Source organism: Mesoplodon mirus (genome assembly GCF_964341445.2).
Source record: "Mesoplodon mirus genome assembly, chromosome: 5".
In the NCBI taxonomy this organism is placed as follows: Eukaryota; Metazoa; Chordata; class Mammalia; order Artiodactyla; family Ziphiidae; genus Mesoplodon; species Mesoplodon mirus.
The window spans coordinates 1,651,715-1,670,362 of record NC_138980.1 but is presented as its reverse complement, the minus strand read 5'-3'; the positions used below and the strand labels follow the sequence as shown (position 1 = coordinate 1,670,362).

The following is an 18,648-nucleotide window of genomic DNA, read 5'->3' as shown; positions in this document are numbered from 1 at the left end:
GGATTGGCTGTCCCAGGCCCACAGTCCCACCAGGTCTTGGTCAGGGGAGCTGAGGAGGGGCTGCCCCTGTGGACGAAGTCTGTCATCTGTGCTGTGCCCACGGTGAGGCCAGGGCCAAATGCCATGTGCCACTGCACTCACATTGCCATTTCCATTTTAGCAGAGACATTCTCTCTGTGTCCGTGTTTATATCAAAAGCAGGAAAATTGGGCTTCCCTGGTGGCGCAGTGGTTGAGAGTCAGCCTGCCGATGCAGGGGACACGGGTTCGTGCCCCGGTCCGGGAAGATCCCACATGCCGCGGAGCGGCTGGGCCCATGAGCCATGGCCGCTGAGCCTGCGCGTCCGGAGCCTGTGCTCCGCAACGGGAGAGGCCACAACAGTGAGAGGCCCACGTACCACAAAAAAAAAAAAAAAAAGGCAGGAAAATTAAGGCCAGGCCAAGGGTGGGTGTAATTCTTTTTCTTATCCTCTGCCATTGTCCTCATTGGCATTGCCTGCCGGGTGCTGCAGGTCTCTTAAGTTTGCGGCCCTTGTCTTGGGATGGCAGGACTTCTTGCACATGTGCCTGACAGAGAGACCACATGCCCGGTATGTGACCCGGGGGTCTTTCCCACACAGTGGGGACTTTCCCAGAGTCTCCAGTTCAGCCTCCCTTGGTGTGACCAGCAAGGCCGCATCTCCGCTTACTTGGTCTTAGGGTCAGACCAGCCATAGCCCACCAGGCCCCACAGTCTGGCTGAGATGGCACTAGGGTCCAGCAGAGGCAGAAGAGGGGCAAGGGGTCTGCCTGGGCTGTGCCTGAGCACTGTCCCCTGAGAAGGAGTGAAGGGTACCTGCAGTGTTGCTCCTCCACGGACATGCACCCCATTCATTGCACGGCCAGCCTTGAAAGGGAGGCCGATTTGCTTCCTGTATAAGCTGAATGGTGGCCCCCAAAGACACCAGATTCTAATCACTAGGACCTGTGAATGTTAGCTTATAGGGCAAAAAAGGACTTTGTAGATGTGATTAGATTATGGATCTTGAGAGGGGGAGATCATTCTGATTATCAGGGTGAATCCCAATGCCATTACCTGCATCCTTTATAAGAGGGAGGCAGAGGGAGATAGACATCACACAGAAGAGGAGGAGGTGATGTGACCACGAAGGCAGAGATTGGAGTGATGCAGCCACAAGCCAAGGAATGCCAGCAGCCACCAGAAGCTGGGAGAGGCAACGAACAGATTCGCCTTAGAGCCTCCAGAGGGAACCAGCCCAGCTGACGCCTTGATTTCAGCCCAGTGACACTGACTGACTTCAGACTTCTGCCCTCCCAAACTATGAGAGAATGAAGTGCTGTTGTTCTAAGCCGCCCAGTTGGTGGTCATAGCAGCCTGAGACTCAGAGGGGCGTGACATGCCAGGATCACCCAGTGCAAGCTGCGAGCAGGGCTACCAGGCTGGGCTGGGCTCCTTATCCCATACCCACTGGCCCTGGTTCCCCCTCAACAACCCCAGACAGTGTTAACAGATGGCAGCCAGGGCGGTGCTCAGGCAGTGGCCTAGAACTGGGAGTGAGGCTCTCTCCATGCTTGTATACAAATGCAAACACACATGCATGCACACACGTGCAAACACCAGAGAGGGCAATGTTACACAGCACACCTCCCAACATATGGCTCTGGGCACAGGGCTGGCTCTGGGGAAGGCTGAGAAAGGGACTCAGGGTGCTGGGGAAAGGTCCAGTCCAGCAGAGGCCTGGACATGCCTGAATCTCCTCTCCCCAAAAGGCCACACGCACCCTGGCCTTGGAGCCCTGACCTTCTGGCCCAGCCAGGCTCCCAGGCCCAGCAGAGCCAAGCAGAGACACTTCTGCAACACCTGTGAGTCCAGTGAGGGAAAAAAAGTCATCCTGGTCTCCTTCACTCCCTTGTCCACCCCAGTACCCTCCTCCAGGGCCTGAGGGTGACATTGCTGTGGGCTAAGCTGCCCAGTGCAACCTCTAACCGTGGCCTGAGTCCTGGAAGACACACTAAAAGCATCATTTTCCATCCTTTCCCTGGGCGGTCTGCAAACCAGTAGCCGAACTAAGATGATGGAGACCGTTAGTGACAATGATGCTCTGAGTGTCCAGGAGCTCCTGAGACCACCCCAGGAAGCCTGTTGCCTGCTCAGGGAAAACAGGGCAATGGCAGTGTGTCTCAATGCTCTGGAAGAGCTGTGTACAACACACACTCCCACAAACACCCCATCCCACAGGGCCCCTCACCCATACCCTCACCACCCTCCGCAGGCACCCCCACCCCAACTCGCACACCCACACCCAGCCAGATGCTAATCTCCCAGACCAGGAGGCCCAGGACAGGTGTTTCCCCTTCCCCTTCCTCCGAGGACCCGTTATATCCATTGTCCATTGATAAATGGCCAGGGTATTTCAAACCTGCTTCCAGAAGTTGCCCTGCAGGGGCAGGAGGAAGCTTCCAGTCAGTACCTCCTGCCTTCTTTGGCCAGAGCCACCCTGACATATCAGGGTTCGCATCAGAATTCACCAGAAGAAAGGGTCTCCTAGCCTTATACACACACACTCACACACACATCCTGAGAGCCTTTGCATGGAGGTCCTGGTGTTCTGTGCCCAGTAGGCCATGTCCTCTTGCAGGAAAGAGCACGGAGCAAACACGCTCAGCCAAGGACACTCCTTTTACATATCTCCCAGCTGCCACCGTGGGCCCTGACAAGGCCTGGGCTGACAGACAGCAAGACTGTCGGGGGTCACCGTGGGCCCTCAGACTAGCTCCAGCATAAAATATGTCTGGACTGCCTCCAGTCAGTGAGTGGGCCTCAGCCGTGGGCCCAGTGGAAACAATCAGGCACATGCAGGGAGAAATGTGCTCTCTGTGGACAAGTCACCCACACAGGGTCACGCTGACACTGGGCAGGGACGTCAAGGAAAGTGGGTCTGGTGCCAGACTCTGGGCCTGTGGCCGAGACCTACTGTCCTTGGCCCGCAGCCTTCAGCCTACACACCCACAGCCCCGGGCTGAGGTCTAGAGCTCACCCCACCCCATTTCAGTGCAGCCTCAGCCCCAGACCCATGCAATTGGCCTTCCCTCTTCTAAGGTCAATGGTTTCTGGGCTTATTCTGAGTTTGAAATTCCTTTCCTGTGTTCTGAGTCCCAAGCTCTCACGAGAGACAGCCGGATGAGAAGGTTGGGGGAAGGATTCAAGAGAAGATGCCAAAAGGCCAACAGAAGCCCAGGAAATAAGGCAAGGCCTGTCAGGCCATGAAGGAGGGCTGCCATGTTCAGGAGATAGGTACCACATTGAATTTGGGATTGGCACCCTGGCCCAGGGCACCTGGCAGCCTCACTGTGCAGGCTCCACCTCACCCAGCCTAAGTGGGCCCCCAGGGAACCCCCTGAATCTTCCAGTAGAGGCCAGCCCAGAAGCACCAAGCCCAAAGTGGCCAGGTCCTCAGCTCTGTGAGACACAGGCATTTCTAATCCCACAGGACAGATGAGAAGGCAGAGGCCAGAGGCCCAAACTTGCCCAAGGGCAGACAGCCGGTGAGGAGCAACACCAGGGCCCTGATCCCTGGTCTGGGGCACTTCCCCTGCCCCATTTCCACTCCTGCCCTCACCCAATGGGATTACTCTCCATTTCCCCCCATGCAGAGAAAGAAGCCCACGGGTGGGAAAGAGGTAGCAGGGGCTGAAGCTGGGGAAGGCCAGACGGGCAGTGCCTGGGGTGACCCCTCCACTGTTGGCAGGAGACCTACGATTCATCATCTGGGAAGAAGGGGCCGCTGGGAGTATTGATCGGCTCTAGAGTGCACTGGGATTCCTTATGGGACAATTCCTTTGAAAAGTATCTGATACCATTCCTTGAAATTAGAATGGTGCCTTGCCAGGCAGCACCCAATTGATCTGCCAGCTGGGAACTCAGAGAGACCTAAATTAAATGAGCCAAGGCTACTTGGGGCAATGGGGGTGTCTCGGCTAATCACAGCACAGCTGGGCTGGCCCAGTAGGGCCTCCAGGGCTCACTGTAAACATGCAGATGAGCCTGACTCAAGACCGAGGCCTCAGTGCCATGCCTGATGCCACCTGCCCTGGCCATGAGCGAGCACAGCCAGGAATCTAGAACCCAAAACTGAGGGCTAAGCCCACCCTGCAAGAGCCAAGCACAGAGCCTGGGCACTGCCAGGACCACAGCCAGACCCCAACCTGGCCTCACTGAAGCCCGGGACCTGAGATCCTGAGAATGCTGGGGAGGTTTGGGCTGAGGGTAGGTGTGTCCTCCTGGAGGGCTCTGAGAGGCTGCACCGCCTGCCCAGTAGCTCCTTCCATGCTCCTGGGCCCAGAGCGCACTTTGATTCTAAGCTGAAAAAGATAAAACCACGTGAGTCTGTGCATAGGTTGCTGAGGCTGCTGGGAGCACCTCTGGGGTCTTTGTGGAGCACTTCCGTCCCCTCCTGGCATCTGAGCTGTCTCCCAGAGGGAGCAGGGTCCAACTGGGGACAAAGAAGCACTCAGGGCCTTTCTCTGTGAGCAGCCAGGGATATGTGGTCACCACTGCAGGGAAAGCACAGCACAGAGGCAGGGGAAAGAGGCTGGGGGTGGCGGCGAGGGGTCAGCAGACATCTTCTTCAGAGGCATAGGCTCAGAGACATAGGCGCAAGACTCAGGCCGGGCTACAGGCCTCGTCTGGGTCTTGCCTCCTCCCTGACACTTGCCAGCCCTCAGGCAGCCAAAGGTAAGACCCTCAGGCAGCCTTTACTGCCTGCTGTGGAGGCTTCAGACCTACCAGCTTATGGCCCACATACACCCAAAGCAGAGGTCCCTGACCCAGCACCCCAGCATACCCACTGTGCTATGTGGCCAGCAAGGGCGGGTCTCAGCCTTGGCCTGGGACCAGAGATACAGAAAGGGCACCTGGGCTCCCCAGGAGGGACATTCAGGGTCCACCATGCAACCCTCCCACCTGCAGCAGCCTTACCTGTGTCCAGGGCCTGTGGCCCCCCGAGAAGAGGGGGTCTGGATGTGGGCGGCCGGCGATACACCACATGCACACGGCCCTGCTCAGCCTCCTTTGCCACCAGACCTTTCTCCAGGGGCTCGATAAAGAACTCCTCCTCCTCCATACGGATCAGGCCAGCCTGCAGGGCAAAGATGAGACTGTTCAAATTCCCAGCGCACAGCAGACCAAGGAAGAGAAGCAGTGAGGAGGGCCACAGAGAGCAGAACCTCCAACCTGGCTGAGCAGGGCCCAGCACCCCAGCTAGGTGCAAGCCTTGAACCCCAGGCTGGGAAGGGCACAAACAGGTGGGCCTAGAGGCCCCATCATTCCAAAGGCTCCACTTCCAGCCACCAAGGCCAGAGCCATTTGGGGGTGATGAACCCTGTCTGAGGAAGGGGTTCTTGCCTGGGTTATCCCCCACCTTCACCCCCAGGAGCCCAAAGTCCAAGACAAAGGCCAAAACTGTCATGACTGAATCTGCCACAGATATGTTCAGTTGGACCCAAAGAGTGTTTTCAAAGTTCTGAACCCAACACTCAAAATGATGAGATTTCATGTTTCAAAAATGGGATTCCATCTTTCCTTGGAAAGTGCAGGCTCTGACCACAGTGCCTGGTACCCAGCAGTGGACACCACGGATGGAGCATGTACCACTGCAGCTGGCCACAATCCCCACTGTCTATCCTTGTATCTGCAACAGTCACCAGCCCAGACTCTACAGCAACTGAAGCCTCCCCCAAAACTGGCTGTGGCTCTTCCATGCTGCAAAGCCCTCGATGAACCCTTGTCCCAATCAGGATTCAGGCTACTCTGTACTCTGGCATCCAAGGCTCTCAGCCTGCCACTGTCCTCTTTGCCCCCAGCTCACACACCTCACACCAGTCGCTGAAACAGTCCTGTCCTTCCAATACAGTGCACACTGCCTGGTCTTCAGGCTCCTGAACCCACGAAGCCCTCAGCTTGGAAGGCCCTGCTCCTGCCCCCAGCCTTGGCCATCCGGTAAACTCTAATTCTCCCTTCAGTGCTTGGCTCAGACTCCCAAATGCCAAGCCCCTACTGCAGGTACATGGCCCTGCCCTCCCCTTGAGGCCATCCTGCCATCACTGCCCCATCCAGCTCCCACACTTTTGATTTTTTGGTCCATTATCCATAAACCAATAGTCTTACACTAGGAGTCCCCACTGTGTCAACCTGCAGATGTATTTCCTTTAGATCACACACTTATGACCCACTCGGGGTTTAGGGGTTTTTTAAAACCCCTTTTTTGAGGCATGACTGACATGTAAAAAGATGTACATAGTTAATATATACAACTCAGTGAGTTTGGGAATGAGTATACATTCATGAAACCATCACCACCATGAAGGCCATAAACATATCCATCACCTCTCACAGTATCCTCCCACCCTTTTTATTGTTATCATTTTTTTGTGGTAAGAACACTACATGTAATATCAACCATCTTAGCAAATTTTAAGTATATGATATGTTTTTGATAGAATATTGTTAGTTATAGGCACTGTGCTATATAAAAGATCTCCAGAACTTTCTTACCTTGCATAACTGAAATTCTGTGCTCTTTGACATTTCCTCCTCCCTCCAGCCCCTGGCAATCACCATCTGACACTCTCCTTCTATGAGTTTGACCATTCTAGATTCTACACGTTAAGTGAGATCTTGCAGTATTTGTCTTTCTGTGTCTAGTTTATCTCACTTAGCATACTATCCTCCAGTTTCAGCCATTTTGTCACAAATGGCAGGATCTCCTTCTTTATAAAGGCTGAATAATATTCCATTGTACATATGTACCACATTTCTTTATCAATTTGTCATCCACAGATAGACATTTGGATTGCTTCCATGTCCATTGTGAATAATGCTGTAATAAACATGGGAGTACAGATATCTCTTCAGTATCCTGTTTTCATTTTCTTTGGGCACATTGCCAGAAGTGGGATTGTTGGTCACATGGTAGTTCTGTTTTTAATTTTTTGAGGAACTTCCATATTGGTTTCCATAGTGACTAAACCAATTTTCATTCCCATCAACAGTGCACAAAGGTTTCCTTTCTCCACATCCTCACCAACACTTGTTATCTCTTGTCTTTTTGATGACTATTCTAACAGATGTGGCATGATCTCTCACTGTGGTTTTAACTTGTGTTTCCCTGATGATTAGTAATGTTGAGCACCTTTTTACATACTTATTGCCCACTTGTATGTCTTCTTTGGAAAAATGTTTGTTTGGGTCCTTTGCCCACTTTAAATTGATATATATATATATGGCTTTTGAGTTGTATGAGTTCCTTCTACATTTTGGATATTAATCCCTTATCCAATAAGAGGTTTGCAAATATTTTCTTTCATTCTCTACGTTGCCTTTTCATCTTGTTGATAGTTCCTTTGCTATGCAGAAGTTTTATGGTGTGATGTAGTCCCACTTGTTGATTTTTGCTTTTATTGCTTATACCTTGGTGTAATAGCCAAAAAATCACTGGCAAGACCAATGCCAAGGAGTTTTTCCCCTGTGTATTCTTCTAAGAGTTTTATGGTCTCAGGTCTTAGGTTTAAGTCTTTAATCCATTTCCAAATTAATCCAGTTAATTTTTGTGAATAATGTAGGACAGGGGTCCAATTTCATTCTTTTGCATGTGAATATCCAGTTTTCCCAGCACCATTTATTGAAAAGACCATATTTTCACATTAATTATTCTTGGCTCCCTTGTCAAATATAAGTTGACTGTATATGCATAGGATTATTTCTGGGGTCTTGATTCTGTTCCCTTGGTCTATGTGTCTGTTTTTATGTCAGGACCATACTGTTTTGATTACTATAGCTTTGTAATGTAGTTTGAAATCAGGAAGTGTGATGCCTCCAACTTTGTTCTGTCTCAACATTGCTTTGGCTATTTGAGGTCTTTTGTAGTTCCATAAAATTTTTAGGATTTTTTTTCTATTGGAATTTGTAATTTTGATAGGTACTGCATTGAATCTATAAATGGTTTGGGGCACTATGGATATTTTAACAATATTAACTCTTCTGATCCATGAACACAGTATATCTTTCCATTTATTTGTGTCTTCTTCAATATCTTTAATCAGTATCTTATAGTTTTCGGTGCACAGATCTTTCACTTCTTTGGGTAAATTTATCCCTAAGTATTTTACTATATTAGATGCTATTGTAAATGGAAATGTTTCCTTTATTTCTTTTTCAGATACTTCACTGTTAGTGTATAGAAATGCAACTGATTTTTGTATGTTGATTCTGTATCCTAAAACTTTACTGAATTTGTTAATTAGTTCTAACAGTTTTTTTGGTGGAGTCTTTAGAATTTTCTACATACAAGATCATGTCATAAGGAAGCAGGGATAATTTTCCTACTTCTTTTTCTATTTGGATGTCTTTTATTACTTTTCCTTGCTCTGGCAAGAAAGCAAGTTCCAGTACTATTTTGAATAGGAGTGGTGAGAATGGGCACCCTTGTCTTATTCATGATCTTAGAGAGAAAGCTTTCAACTATTCATCACTGAGTATGATATTAGCTATGGGCTGTCACATATGGTCTTTATTATGTTGAGGTATGTTCCTTCTATACTTAATTTGTTTAGAGTTTTTATCATGAAAGATGTTGAATTTCATCAAGGGCTTTTTCTGCACCTATTGAAATGTTCATATAAATTTTATTTTTCATTCTATTAAGGTGGTATATCACATCTATTGATTTGCATATGTTGAACCAACCTTGCATCCCAGGGATGAATCCCACTTGATCATGGTGTATAATCTTTTCAATGTGCTGTTGAATTCGGCTTGTCAAGAATTTTTTCATCTATATTCATCAGGGATATGCGCCTGTAGTTTTCTTTTCTTATAGTGTCCTTATCTGGCTTTGGTATTAGGATAATGCTGGCCTCATAAAGATGAGTTTAGGAGTGTTCCCTCCTCTTTAAATTTTTGGAAGAGTTTGAGAAGGGTTGACATTAATTCTTCAGTAAATGTTTGGTAGAATTTACCCATGACATCATGTAGTCTTGGGCTTTTCTTTGTTTAGAGATTTTTGATTACTGATTCAATCTCCTTACTCATTATTGGTCTGTTCAGATTATTTCTTCATGATTCAGTCTTGGTAGGTTGTATGATTCTAGTAATTTATCCATTTCTTCTAGGTTGGTCAATTTGTTGGTGTATACGTATTCATAGTAGTCTCTAGTGATGCTTTATATTTCTGTAATATCAGCTGTAATGTCTCCTCTTTCATTTATTATGAGTCTTCTCTTTTTCTTGGTAAGTCTAGGTAAACGTTTGTCAATTTTATTTTTTCCAAAAACCAAATCTTAGTTTTGTTTATATTTTTCACTGTTTTTCTATTTTCTATTCCACTTATTGTTACTTTGATCTTTGTTACCTCCTTCCTTCTGCTAACTTTGGGCTTAGTTTGTTCATCTTTTCCTAGTTCCTTGAGATATAAAGTTAGGTTATTTGAGATCTTTCTTTTTTATTCTAGGCATTTATTGCTATAAACTTTCCTCTCAGAACTGCTTTTGCTGTGTCACATAAGTTTTGGTATGTTGTGTTTCCATTTTTGTTAGTCTCAAGATATTTTCTTTATTCCCTTTTGATTTCTTCTTTGACTCAGTGGTTGTTCGGGAGTGTATTAATTTCTATGTATTGTGAATTTTCCAGTGTTCCTCCTGTTACTGATTTCTAGTTTCATACCATTGTAGTCAGAAAAGTTACTTGGTATGATTTCAGTCTTTTGAATTTGCTAAGACTTGTTTTTTGACCTAATAATATATGACCTATCCTGGAAATAGTTGCATGCAGACTTGAAAAATGCATATCCTGCTACTGTTGGGTGGAATGTTCTGTTAAATATCTGTTAGGTCCATTTGGCCTACAGCATAGCTCAAGTCCAATGTTTTCTTATTGATTTTCTGTCTGGATGATCTATCCATTGCTGAAAGTGGGGCACTGAAGTCTCCTACTGTTATTGTATTGTTGTTTATTTCTCCTTTTAGATCTATTACTATTTGATTAATATATTTAGGTGCTTTGATGTTGGGTGCATATATATTTACAATTGTTATATTCTCATGATGAATTACCACTTTATCATTATATAATGACCTTCTTTGTTTCTCATTACAGTTTTTTGACTTAGTCTGCTTTGTCTTATGTAAGTATAGCTTACCCTTGCTCTCTTTTGGTTTCCCTTTGCATGGAATATCTTTTTCCATCCCTTCACTTTGAGCTTATGTGTGTCCTTAAAGCTGAAGTGAATCTCTTGTTGGCAACATATAGTTGGGTCTTGGTTTTTTGTTTTGTTTTGTTTGTCTGTTTGCTTTTTTGTTTTAATCTATTCAGCCACTCTATATCTTTTGATTGGAGAATTTAACCCACTTACATTTAAAGTAATTATTGATAAGTAAGGACTTACCAAAGCCATCTTGTTAATTATTTTTGGACTTTTTTGTAATTCCTTTCTTCCTCTCTTGCTGTCTTCCTTTGTGAATTGATGACTTTCTGTAGTGGTGTACTTCGATTCCCTTCTCTGTATCTTGTATTTTTATCTTGTGTGTATAAAGGGTTTTGGTTTTTGGTTACTCTGAGGCTTACTTGAAACATCTTAGAGATATAACAGTTTATTTTAAGTTAATAACAATTTAATTTCAATTGAATGCAAAAACCCTGTACTTTTATTCCTCACCTCCACATTTTACGTTTTTGACATTACAATTTACATATTTTTATATTGTGTATCCATTAACAAATCATTGTAGCTATAGCTATTTGTAATACTTTGGTTCTTTAACCTGTATACTAGAGTTAAGTAGTTAACACACCACCATATTACAGAATTAGAGTATTCTGAAGTTGACCATATACCTACCTTTACCAGTGTGTTATATATATTCATGTGTTTTCATATTACTAATTAGTGTCATTTTGCTTCAGCTTAAAGAACTCCTTTCAGCATTTCTCATAAGGTAATGAGCTCTCTTTTTGTTTGTTTGGGAAAGTCTTTATCTTGCCTTCATTTCTGAAAGACACTTTACCAAGGAAAACATTCTTTGTTGGTAGTTTTTTCCTTTTAGCACTTTGAATATATCATTCTACTCTCTCCTGGCCTGCAAGGTTTCTGCTGAGAAATCCACTCATGGCCTTATTGGGATTCTCTTGGATGAGAGAAATTTTTTCTCTTGCTACTTTTAAAATGATCTCTTTGTCTTTGCTTTTAGATAGTTTATTATAATGTGTCTTGGAGAAGATCATTTTGGGGTGACCTAGTAGCTTCATGAACTTAGATGTCTAAATCTCTCTCCAAGGTTTGGGAAGTTCTCAGCTATTGTTTCTTTAAATAAACCCTCTGCCACTTTCTCCCCCTATTTTCCTTCTTGGGCTTCAATAATGCATAGATTGTTTCTCTTAATGAGTCCCATAGTTTTCCTCATTCCTTTTTATTCTTTTTTCTTCTTGCTCCACTGATTAGATAATTTCAAATGATCTGTCTTCTAGTTCACTGATTTTCTCTTCTGCTTGGTCTAGCTGGTGTTGATGCTCTCTATTGAATTCTTCAGCCATTGTATTCTTCAGCTCCAAAATTTTGTTTGGTTCTTTTTATGTTTTCTATTTCTTTGTTGAAGTTTTCATTTTGTTCTTGTATTGTTTTCCTGAATTCATTAAATTGTTTATCTGTGTTATCCTGTAGCTTTCGGAGCATCTTTAGAACAATACTTTTGATTTTTTTGTCAGGCAATTCATGTATCTCATTTCTTGTGGGTCAGTTACTGGAAATTTACTGTGTTCCTTTGATGATGTGATGTTTCCCCAATTCTTCAAAATCCTTGTACCTTGCATAGCTTTCTGCACATTTCCAGATTTTATGGACTGACTTCAGTAAGAAAGACCTTCACCTGCAGTGGGGTGGGGGGCACACTGGATCTAGTGATGCAGAGTACCAAGTGTGGGGAGTATGGTGGCTTTGGGTCCAGAGGAGAGGTGATGTCTCATTGGCTCAGGCTGCTAGATCCATGACCTCAACAGTTGTGTGGTCCTTGGTGACAACTGCTGCAGGGAGTCCACAATGGCTGCAAGGGCTCTTGAGGTCTTCAGTGGGGCCTCCAGGTCCAGCAGCTAGGGACCAGGTTATGCAGTGGTGGTGGCCAGAGCCAGTGGTATGCACATACACAGCTTCAGGGGCCAGCTGCAGGTGCCTGGGTAGTAGCAGTGTCCAGTTGCAGACACACTCATGACAAGGGTCAGGGACAGCAGGAAGGACAAGTGTCAACTGTGGGCACACTAGCAGCTAACTGAGCCCTGGCTGTTGATGTGCACTCTTAGGGCTGCAGGGTCTCACCATGGGGGCACACATGGCAGTGGAAGCTGGTGATGGGAATCAGGTTGATGGCATACATGTGCACAGCTGGAGGCTAGTCCTGAGTGTATGCACAGTGGTAGGGGTCAACCACAGTGGTCTAGGCTGGCGTTTTGCACTTATGCAGCTGCAGAGGCCTGGGCCAGTTGCCCGTGCAGATCCTTGTTGAGGGTGGGGGTGGGGATGGAGGAAGCAAGAGGGCTCAGGTGCCTGGTGTCTGTGAATGCAAAAACCTGTAGAGCAAAACCTCAGCTCTAAAATCTGCAGGAGGTTTGCAGCAGCTGTGCTGGCCATTGATTTCTTCAGTAGTGAAAGCTGCTGGGGTCCTCTGCAGAGCAGGCCACAAAGAACCATGGTCGCTCCCAGTACATGGCTGGTGGGAGCCCCGTCCTTCCTTGTTCCTAGCTGTTTCTATTCACCTCGCCTTTGCTGGTCTCTGGGTGGGGTGAAACCAAAGTGGGTTCTTTGTGCAGTGCCCAAAGAGGCTAGGGAAACTGGTCGCTCACCCCACTCTCCCTTTCCCGGTGAGGGAAACTCTTTCTTGCTGGGGATGACAGGATGATGCAGGCAGAATGAAGCTGTCTTCCCTCTCTTCTTGTGCAGTTATTCTCAAGTTTTTTGTTCCACTGTGTTACTGAAGTTTCTTAAGTGGACTCCTGAGCTCTCCTAGAGTTGTTTTTGTTCATGGATAGCTGTTTAATTATTCATCTTTGTTGGGGGATGGAGGCTGGGGTCCCCTAACACATCAACTTAGTGACTTCACTCAGGGGTTTTTAAAAGCTTGAATTAGTTGCTCCAACTTAAGAATCAGAGGGTTCCACATAAATGAGCAGATTTCCAGATTCTCTCAAAACATCAGAAAGGCTGGCATTTCCTGTTGTCCATCTGCTTAGCTGGCAGTGGCCAGAGGTCCCCTTTAGGGTTCTCCCCTTGAGCCTCCAGAGGGAATACAGCCCTGGGAATACACACCTACTTTTGCCTCCAGACCTGTGAGAGAGAAAGTTTCTGTTGTTTTCAGTAATTTCCAACAGCTGCAGGAAACTAATACATGGTCCCAGTGGGTAGTGGGATGAAGTGGGTGGCCATTCTCTGAACAGCACAGGATGAGGCGCAAGAGCTGCAGACCCCTGGGGACACAGGTTTAAGGCATCTTGGACTTCTGGGGAAGGGGTCCAGGACAAAGAGGAAGGGCAGGAGACAGAGCGATGAGGGCCAAGATTGGGACACCAAGGTCACCAGACTGTAGGAAGGTACCGGAGAGGAAAGACCCATGGGAACCCTGCAAGCCCCCACACTCTGACTCATCCCTGGGTCCCAGGGCCCTTCCAGGCCTGGAGAGGGTGAGCAAATGTTTGCAAGATGAGTAAATAAATGACTCCAAAACTGCAGGATGTGTTCTCTGAGAGACAGATGGCAGGGTGAGTACACTGTGGGCCATCCCCTTCTACTGGCACATGGTTAAGAGTGTTTACAACAGCAAACATTTCTCTACGCAGCCATTGACGTTTCCCGTGTTTGTGGTTTGGGGGAAGACGGGTGTCTCAAACCCCTCTAATTAATGGAACCCATTCAAGGACATGTGGCAGGCTGGCATCAGGTGAATGGTCGGGGAGTCTGGTGTTCTGAGTTCCCGGCACCATTTCTGTCCAGCCAGGTTGCCTCAGCCCAGGTGCCAAAGCTCCTGGGCCTCCAATTACTCGCCTGTAAAGGGGGGCGGTTCTCCCTCCCCTCATGTGGTTGCTTCAGGAGCATATGCAGCCTGGGAGGCACTCAGAACCAAGGCACACGTAGGAAGCACTCTGCAACCCAAGTGATGTCATCCACCTGCTTGCTTTCCAAAGGAGAAAACTGAGACTGAGGGGCGGGAAGGCCTGCCAGGGACACACGGGGTCTAGGAATCCAACCCCAGACCCCAGATGGAACGAGTATCACCTGGGTGGAGACCAGGCCTACCCTGACAATTAAGGCAGGGCACTGGGGCATCAGGGTCCAGCAGGGCAGCCCCCTCTTCTGGAGGGACACTTGTACCCCAGGCTTAGAGCCATCTATGCCACAGGCCCAGCATCCTGGGGTTGTTCTGGAGGGACCCAGCATGACAATGACCCAGAGGCAATCTGGTGAGGAGCAGTCATCTCTGGCCTGAGAGACCCCAGGACAATTTGGAGTCTCCCTGTACACAGGAATCGGGTTCTTCTCCTTGACCGGCCTTATGATGAAAGGTCGCTGGGCTGACAAAAGGGCACTGGATCTCTTCGATGCTGACCTCTACCTTACTGTTGTCAGGAAGCCAGGGCCCAAGTTGACCAAGCTGCCTGGCAGGGACCCTCCCAAGGGTCCATCTGAAGGGCAATGAAGTGCCTTGAGATAAATCGGAAGTATGGCACCAGTTTACTCAGGTTTCCTCATGCAACCAGAGACTTCAAACTGACAGTTCTCTCATGGAGAAGTTATATCCCTCACCAGCATCAGCCCGTCTCTGACGGATACTATGGAACATACCTGGGGGTCACACTGATGAACATGGATGGCACCTGCCCCAAGAGCAGAAGCTGACCACTTGAGACCAGTGGATGACCACCCCAGACCAGCATTTGGTCACCCTGAGGCCAGAGGCTTCCCACCTCAAGACGAGCACTGACCGTCCCAGGAGCAATGGATGACCACCTGAGCCCAGCGGCTGATCACCCCTCAAGGCCATTGGCCAGAGTACTGCCTGGTGAGGGGCTCTCCACAAAGAAAGCAGGGTTCCTTTTATTGCCTGATTTTCAAGCATTTTAGTATGCATGCCAGGAATAATCTGTCTGAAAAATTGCAAAAGAAAATTGACAAGAGGACAAGGTACAGAACGTGGGCTATGATTTGCTGAGTTTTTTCCAGGACTTTGATTTTCCTGCTGCCAGTGGTAAGTATATCTGGTTTTACATGTAATTTTTATTAATAAGAATCAGTTTCTTCTCCCCGCTTGGTAAATATTAAAGAAGTCTCTGAAGCACACTGAGATGAAGGGCATTCAATCAGGAGCCTGCCCGTGTCTGTCCAGCCTGGTGTTCCACGGAGGGGCTGACACCCAGACCCTGGCTCTCACCTGAAATCCACTCTGCTCTTGAACTCTGTGACTGTCAGCCTAACCTGGCCAGGAGGGAGGCTCATGGGAGGACTCTATTCTCAAACCTCAGGTGCCTCCACAGAGGCCTGGAACCCGGCAGTTCTTTGGTCATCAAATCAAATCACTAGTTCTCAGATCTTGGTGAATTTTATAAGCTTCCTGCCCTACGTCCTCCTTCCTCTATGCCCTGTTCCTTTGCTGTTTGGTTTTTTACTTTTTTTTTTTTTTTAAGCTGCACTGCACGGCTTGTGGCATCTTAGTTCCCCGACCAGGGATTGAACCTGGGCCCCGGCAGTGAAAGCACCAAGTCCTCACCACTGGACCACCAGGGAATTCCCTGCTGTTTGGTTTTTGATGAAGTAGTCACTAGAAATGGAAACTAAAAGTTAAACATTTATCAGAATCAAGAGGCTTGACAGATATCCTCTGTTACTTTGAATTTTAAAGCACTAGAGATACTGACACCCTCAGTGTTGGGGTCTCACAGGCAAGCAAGTGTGCATCCTGTTCCTATGTGTGAGGTGCCCAGTTTGCCGTCCCCACTGGCTCCTCAGTGGAAGCCACAGGCTGCAGCATGTGGCAGGCACCTGCGTGTGTGTGATGGGGACCAGGTCTGTCACTCAGCCTTGTCATTCTTGCAACCTCCGGCACGAAGACTGTCAGGTGTCTGTCAAGGTTGCAGAAGTGACAATCAAGAATAGAGAGAAAAAAAGAAGTTGGTCCAAAAACAGAAGGATCTAGATTTTGATAGAGGACAAGACAGCATGTATCCACATCAGCTCACATTCGCCCCAAACTCAACCTTGCTCTGATACACATGCATGTGCGCGTGCGCGCGCGCACACACACACACACACACACACACACTCTTGCCACAGGAATTCCCCCAAAATACTGGCATCTGGTAAGATTCCTGCTCCTGGAGATACTTTAGCTCTGAGAGAACTGTATCCTTTCTTCCATTCTTCCTTTTGGTAATGAACCCATGAGATTCAGTTGGGCATCAGCCTCCCCTGCAGGGAGAGAGGCCACATGGCGAGGCCTGGTCTGATGATGGCGTAGTGGCGACACTGCCAAAACGGGGTCTGCCACCTCCAGGGCATCTCACCCAGCCTGCTTGGGCACTCTTTCCCCTCCCAGCTCCCTGGGGAAGACAAGGGCAACCCTGGAAGCTTGATGGGGAGCGGACTGGGCCCCAACCGCTGACCCCTCATAGGCATTAGAACCAAATCCCATTGGATTTACACCCCTCCATCCTAGCTACTAAGGGCCCCTTCACAGTTCAGCATCACAGCAGATGTTTTGCATATTGATTTTTCCACTTTTCCAAAAGTAGCACCAGCCATCTCTTGGGGGGAACTGGCCACTAGCAAGTGACAGCAATTCCATGGAGTCATTTGTCTTCTCCCCTGCGTCTCTGTCAGCTACTGTTCTAAGCCTTCCAGAACATCACCTTCTGGAGCGGTCTGTCTATGGATGCCCTGGCCTCCCCTGCTCTCTGCCTCATTTGGTGGACCCACGGGGCCTTGCCATGTGCCATCCACACACCTCCTTCCTCTTGGGAAGCCACTCCTCCTCCTGGTGTGTAGGCCACGGCTTGTCCTCCCAGTTCAGAGGGGAAGCTATGGCTGGAACTGGGCCTTGCAGGGTTCTACTGAGCTGAGTGGCCACAAACGGAGTCGTCCCTGAGCACCACAGAGCCCCGACAAGTTCACTTGACAGGTCATGCCCCTTCTTGGAACTGGTTTCAGGACCTCTGGATCCTTTGCTCCAGAAAGTCCCTCTTTTGCCCTAAGATGGCCAGAGTCAGTTTCTGAGGCTCAAAACCATGAAGCCCTGTGCTCAGCCGGGTGCTAAGGAAAGCCAGACCCCACTTTGAAGGGCAGGGTGGAGGGAGAGACGGCCACAGGGAGCAATCACTGTATGCAGAGCCAGGAGACCTGGCTCCAAATCCTGGTCTTGGGCCAGCCCTGTTCCCTCTGCAGCCCCCTTAACTGCAAAGTGAGGAGCGGAGCCAGATGACCTGCAAATTAGGGGCGTGGTGGCACCTGCATGACCCCTGGGCTTCAGTCCCCACTGTAAGCCAGGTGTTCTACAGGAGTCTTCAAATACAGTGTGAATTCAAACCCCCCTAAAATTCTTTAAGGCAAAACATTTCATTTCCAGAGGACTCTAAGGTTCAAAGAAGTTAAACTACTGCTCAGATTTCCCAGCAGGGCAGGAACAGTCTCGGGAACATAGCCTTGCTCTCCCAACACTGGCCCCCAGCAGATCCAGCAGGGAGGGCACCAAAGCCCAGCATTCTCTTCACCACCATCGCAGTTTTTGCCTTACTCAACTTTGTTAAATTCTAGCTCGATATTCCTAACTGCTAAGACTCTGAGCCTGAATTCTGATCTCTCTCCTTATAAACAATTACAGAGGCGTTAAAGATCTGTTAGTATCAAACTGAGACTATCCTTGACTCAATCAGAAAGCTTAAAATAGAGTTGAAAAGGGAATAATTTTCTCACTATGAAACTCATGCTTTTTAAAATATATAACAGCTTTACTGGGCTATAATTCACATATCATACAATTCATTCTCTTACACTGTACAATTCAACTATCACCACAATCGATTTTAGAACATTTTCAAAACACCCCAAAAAGAAACCCCGTACACATCTACGGTCACTCCCCATTTTCTCCCAATACACCCCACCGATCCTGCTGCCATGCACCAGCCCCTGCAACTGCTAATCTACTTTCTTTCTCTATGGATTTGCTTATTCTGGACACTTCATATAAATCGAATCATATAGTATGTGATCTTTTGTGACTGCTTTCATTCACCTAGTAAAATGTTTTCAAGATTCCTAATAATGTCAGTACTTAAATTCACTTTTATTGTCCAATAATACTCCATTTTACAAATATACCACATTTTATTTACCCATTCACTGGTTGACGGACATTTGGGTTGTTTCCACTTTTTGGCTTTTATGAATAATGCTGCTTTGAACATGTAAGCACAAGTTTTTGTGTGGACATATGTTTTCATTCTTCTTGAGCACAGATCTAGGAATGGAATTGTTGGGTTATATGGTAACTCTGTGCCAGACTGTTTCCCAGATGAGCTGCACCATTTTACATTCCCACCAGCAGTGTATGAGGGTTCCAATTT

The 18,648-nt window shown here is 47.5% G+C and overlaps 1 protein-coding gene across 1 annotated transcript in view; it reads right to left on the bottom strand.

The window, feature by feature from the left end:
* Positions 1-18,648, bottom strand: part of ADAMTS2 (ADAM metallopeptidase with thrombospondin type 1 motif 2) — a 231,201-nt gene that overhangs the window by 150,395 nt on the left and 62,158 nt on the right. Inside the window, exon 3 of the mRNA XM_082621776.1 lies at positions 4,978-5,137. Coding sequence (XP_082477902.1) covers positions 4,978-5,137 — 160 coding nt within the window. The remainder of the gene's footprint in view (positions 1-4,977; positions 5,138-18,648) is intronic.